Source organism: Kogia breviceps, chromosome 8, assembly GCF_026419965.1.
Source record: "Kogia breviceps isolate mKogBre1 chromosome 8, mKogBre1 haplotype 1, whole genome shotgun sequence".
NCBI classification, from domain to species: Eukaryota; Metazoa; Chordata; class Mammalia; order Artiodactyla; family Physeteridae; genus Kogia; species Kogia breviceps.
In genome coordinates, this window is record NC_081317.1 from 28,094,943 (window position 1) to 28,100,487 (window position 5,545).

Genomic DNA, 5,545 nt, shown 5'->3' on the forward strand with positions numbered 1-5,545 from the left:
AGTACAGAAAAATTTAAGAACTGCATGTCAAATTTTTTTTTTTTTTTTTCTGTAACTGAACTCACCTCAACACAGAGCCTTCATTTTTGCTCTGAGCAGGAAAACCCAACCTTGCCCATGGCTTCTGGTTTTAAGCACAGTCACTGCCGAACCTAAGCCTGGTCAATTACAGACGGGCCCTGTCCTTTCCCCTTCTGCCCAGAGGTGGTCGAAGTTTCTGGGGGAAAAGAGGAGGAAAGGAAACTTCTGGCTCTGAAGGAGGGCTGTCTGGTCCTTAGAGCTGGGCTTCCATCCTCCCTCACTTCCCTCGGGGACAGCTGACCCCCTCCCCTCCCTGTAGCTAGTCCTCAGCAATGCCGCCGCAGCACACGGTTTTGGAACCCCAGCATGCATGAGCTCACGACGTTGTTTATACCGCATTGTGCTTTTCTTCCAGTGTCCTGGACGTTGCCTGGGTCGCGCTGTGAGGATGCAGCAGCAGCATCATATAATTTGTCAACACCCCAAGGTTGTTCTGAGTCCGGCTGTGATGACAGGAGGTACCGGCCCCGCCCTAGGGCAGCACACAACCTCTGCCACCTCAGTAGTGACTATGATCGCCTGAAAGTGGCATCCTCTGTCCTCCGTACCGCCTCTCACAATGGACAGTTCCTACTAAATTATGATTTCTCATGGTGCCACCCTCGATAGTATGTATTATACCAAAATACTCATTAACATGCACTATTTATCATTACAAATTATTTGGATGTTCAACATACAGGGACACCGCAAAGAGAAAGGAAAAAGTAGCACTGAGAATAGACAGGTATCTTTCCCTCTATACACAAAGCTGATGGAGCCTCATAATATTTCATTTAGGTTTACAGATTAAATCTGTCACCTAGTGTTTCCAAGGAACTACTTTATTCCTTTGTTTAGACACTGTTTGATTAGGACGTTGGCACAGAATCACGTCCAACGTTATTAGCAGAGAATAAAATTAACTTTTATCTCGTTAAGGGGCTGACACACACACACAAATGCTTCCCTCTTTTATAGAAGTCTGAGCTGACAGATGATTTAGGGATAGAAGAACTCTGTTTGTGATTTTCCCTGGCGGGGAAGGGGGGCGCCCCAACTCCCACATTGTGCAAGGGTCAAGTGTATAGTGCTTCGAGATGAGCAGTGAGTCTTTCTAGAAAACATTCATGGTGCTGGGATTGAAATTCCCCTTCACTTGCGACAGGCCTTGGAGTTTCCAAGGTCACTTGATGAAGACAAAAATCAACCATTTTACAGTAACTTGTAAGACTGTGTTAGCCTAATGAGGCTGAGCCACACAGAACATAAGTAATGGGACACCTCAGAGATCTCAACGATGTACTTCCTTCTTTCCTTTCCTTTCTTTCCTTCCTTCTGTCCTTTCCTCCTTCTCTCCTTGACTCTTTCCCTCTTTCCCCTTCCTTCCCTCCCTCCCTCCCTTCCTTCTCTAAGGCCTACATAGGTTACAAGCAGTGGGCAGCATTATCGGGACAGTGGAAAAGGTACACCTTTATTTCCAACTCAGATAAATTTTTCTAGGAAATCCCCTCTATTTTCTTGGCAGTTTGAAATACGTTGTAATCTTTAGTAACTCCGCAAGGACACCGAACAAAGTCCACATTTTACAATCTAAACACTAATGTAAGGCTTGGGTCCTCTCTCATGTACAGGGTGATGAAATCCCAAATATTCTGGGCTTTTACATATCAACATTTTGGGATTTTACCATTTTTCCACTATTGTCCTTTATTCTGCCCGAGGTCTAATCCAGGATCCCACATTGTGTTTGGTTGCCTTGCCTCTCTAGCCTCCTCCAATCTGTGATGCTTCCCCAATTTCTTCTTGTCTTTCATGACCTTGACACTTTTGACCATGACACTGGCTACAGGTTTTGTAGAATGTCCCTCAATCCGGGGTTATCTAGTGTTTTCTCAAGATTAGAGCGAGGTTATGCATTACTGCCCTTCTTAATGCATACTAACAGGGGGAACAACAGGTCACTAAGTCCTATTACTAGTGACTTGATCCTTGGTTCAGGTAGTTTCTGCCAAGTTTCCTGTCTATTAAGTTCCTATTTTTCTCCTTGTAATTAATAAATACTTATTTGGGAGACAACCCTTTGACACTGTACAAATACTCTGCTTCTTCTTAAAGTACTATCCCTCAATGTTAGCGTCCACTGTGCATTGTGCCTACAACAATTATCACGAAGTTGTTCTAACCGTGACCTTCTATTTCCTTCGTTCCTTCTACTTCTGCTAATTGGAATCCTCTGGAAGGGAAGAGTTGTCCCTTCTTCCCCATTTATGCACTTTATAGATATCCATATAGACTCCAGGGGATGCATATATATCTAGACATAGTTATAGATATCTGTATCTACATATATATCAAGGGACTGAAATCCAACACTGTCATTATTTTGTTGCTCAAAGCATGCTAGCTTTGGCCATTGGGAGGGTTAAAAGGTTGACTGCGTATACACTGATCCTTGAATATGCGTGCACGCGCGCGCACACACACGCAATTTTTTTTTTTTCCCCTGTATCTATGCGTTCATACTGAAACCTTGAATGCCATTCCAGCACACAGGGTCATTATTATATGGTCCGTACCTTTTTCCTGTTGGTAAACTTCTTTCTCTGACAGGGAGAAGCCAGGCTTTCGTTATCTGCAATATATTTTCTTGGTCGTAGTTTCAGAGCTGCTAACACATACCCCTGTGAAAGCAAAACAAGAAATTACCAACTAGAGTACACTATTTGTATAGCATTCTTTTTGTCTACTGCCTTATGGTGTCCAGTGAGAACCCACTTCCAGAGTGACTTAGGTCATCCCCTTCCTTCCCACCCCCTGCAGTGTGGTTCTGTGATTCATTCGTAGTACAGCCATCCTCATTTATCACGGTCTGCACTCCTCCTTGCGTTCTCCCCGCCTCCTGGTGACAGATTTTCTAAATCTCGTTTAAAACTTTAAAACAGGATGTTTTTCAGCTCTCATAAACATTTTTTCCTACCACAGAAAGTTGGTGTTGCCCTCGGGAAACCAATGTTCTGTTACTTAGCTTCCTTTTAAACGTGATTTGATGATTAGAAGTCTCAGTCCTCTAGCCTACCATGCCCCCTCATCACTCAGCACACATCCCGCGAGGAAAACCAGCCACACATCAGGGCTATTTACAGACCCCGGTTGGTCACACTGGCCTACATGTCAGGTGCTCCGCTGGTTTCCTTCCCTTCCCCTAGGAGGGCCCCGCTGCTGATGCTACCCTAATTTTCAGCCTTGGCCTAGACTTGACAAATGCTCCCAGAGAAGTACACAGTTGGCCATCTCAGCTCATGTAGGAAGGGCTCCCCTCGGTCTGTAATTTTAGTTCTTTGCTTCCATTAAAAAGAGATTTTTTAAAATTTATGTATCTTTTTAAGCTGTTTCAGTGGAAGTAATGGCTTTCTGCCATCTGCTATGTCCTATCTGGTAGCAGAACTGAGAACTTGTTACTGGCTACTAGAAAAACGTTAATGAAGCTCCTCAGTCTGACAAGCAAGACTTCACAATCTGATCTCAACCTACCTGTTTGGAACCATACACCGATCTCTCAGATCCTGAAATTCTCTGGTTCCCACCATGTTCGCCGAACCACCCTCTCATCTTTCTGGCTTTATGATTTTTTTGCTCGCCTCATCCTAAGCTTTTAGGATATCCCTCCTCTTTCTATATATCAATACTTACTAGTCCGTGATGCATTCCCAGACTAGCCTGGAGTGGTGTCCTGCTTAGTCTAAGTGTTTGAAGCCCTAGTTGTTCCATTACTTTCCTCGTGAATTATTCGCCTCTTCTTGTGATATCTCCTGTTTTGGTTTCTCGTATGACTTACCTAATTCTTCAGGCTACTACCGCTCTTCTTTCTCAACTCAACTGTAAAGTTTCTAAATGTCAACAACGATGCTCAATTCAGATCTCTATTCCTTATAGTGCCCGGCACACAGAAGAGTCGTCCCTAAAAAGTATCACATCAAATACTGACCTATTTTCATTATCTACATGTTCATCTGAACGACTTTCTAAAGCAAGGCTGCTGCTAGGGGCAGGTATGTTTCTGTGTCTAAGAGCCACCAGTTTCACAGAACCACATCTCCAGAATCTACATGTCACCCTTCTCACCATCTTGTAGAGTTTTTCGTTTTTGTTTTTAATCATATCCCATTTCTGCCTTTGCTCTGTTCTCTAATTCTTCGGTGACAGTGAGAGAGAGTCCCTTCCCATTGTGATTTCTCTTCAGCTACAGACCTGTCTGTCCTGCCGTAGGTATCTACAAAGCCTGCAGTACAACCATCACGCAGAACGACGACTTATTCCCTCGGCCCTTAGTATTCGTTGTCTCATGCCCGAAAACCTGGAAATACAAGGATCCCTGTTCCTCACTAGGGAAGATGAGGAGAGAGAAGGCCAGAAGGAACCCAGGGATCCTCAACACTGGATTACGGGAGTGGAAGTACAGGAATCTATAGGAAACCCAGCTAATGAGAAGCCAGAACTAGTGTTGGTGTGTGTGAATGTGTGTGTCTCATATGTAAATAGTCACAGCATCAAGGAGTATCACTACTGTTGTGTTTTTCAATAGACTTTGTGGGAGAAAAAAGAGAAAAGAAAATCTCACTATGGTTGTTTTAAAAGACCTAGTACAGACCGTTCACCAATTACCTTTTTATGTCAAATTATTACACAACACACTGTCTCCTCTGCATACCAATAAATACGTATCTTAACAATTACTGTATGCTATATTAGATTCTAACAATATATTTGTTCACCATGTGCATTGTCTTAAAAATGTGTCCTTTGTACAGATCTCCCACCTGGGCTGACGTACAGATCACAGCCATACTGATACCATATACTTTAGTTACCCATTAAACTGGTAAGAGTGACATTGAAAGAAAAAGTATGTATTCTCTTATTACCGCTTTAACGTATAAATCATTACTTTTACTGTGGATGGCATCACTCGTACAAAAGGGTTGTATATTAGGACATACCCGTTCAGCTATATCACATAACCAGTGAAAAGGCTGTAAGCCTAAATATGCAATTACATTATTAACGAAAAAAATATGAACTAACAAGACAGCCTATTGTGTAAAAATAAAGGACCCCACTCCCTGCCCAAAAGCAACAGACCATTATAGACTCAGATTGATTGGGGGGGAAGCACCTGGTCATACGTTGTACAGTCCTTACTCTTCCAAGTCAGTTGCCAGGAAGCAGGAGGTATTCCAGGCTGGAAGTCTTGGAGGAGCAGGTTGCCTAGGTGGTGCTCCAACACTGTCTCGCTGGGTGGACAAGCCTATTGTATTCTGAGGTTCCGTATCAGGGACCATCTGCTAACAGATGCAAGCTTCACCCTCTACTCCAGCCTTTCTCAGTATAAAGGGAGTATTTTGGTTCTCTACCTGCTCACTCTTTTGCTTTATCGCTTGGTTCAGAACTTGAATGGAGAAGAGGGCTGCTCCTTATTTGACTT

The 5,545-nt window shown here is 43.4% G+C and overlaps 1 protein-coding gene across 2 annotated transcripts; it reads left to right on the forward strand.

The window, feature by feature from the left end:
* The first annotated feature begins 305 nt into the window (after window positions 1-305).
* On the forward strand, window positions 306-4,966 carry LOC136794735 (uncharacterized). 2 transcript variants are annotated; one of them, XM_067041049.1, is made up of 3 exons: window positions 306-539; window positions 3,997-4,112; window positions 4,330-4,966. In XM_067041049.1, the coding sequence occupies exons 1-3, from the start codon at window positions 388-390 to the stop codon at window positions 4,530-4,532; spliced, it is 471 nt and encodes a 156-aa protein (XP_066897150.1). In that variant the 5' UTR covers window positions 306-387; the 3' UTR covers window positions 4,533-4,966. The 2 variants fall into 2 exon arrangements, with proteins under 2 accessions (XP_066897150.1, XP_066897149.1); XM_067041048.1 differs by having other exon boundaries at window positions 311-689.
* Window positions 4,967-5,545: the final 579 nt, after the last annotated feature.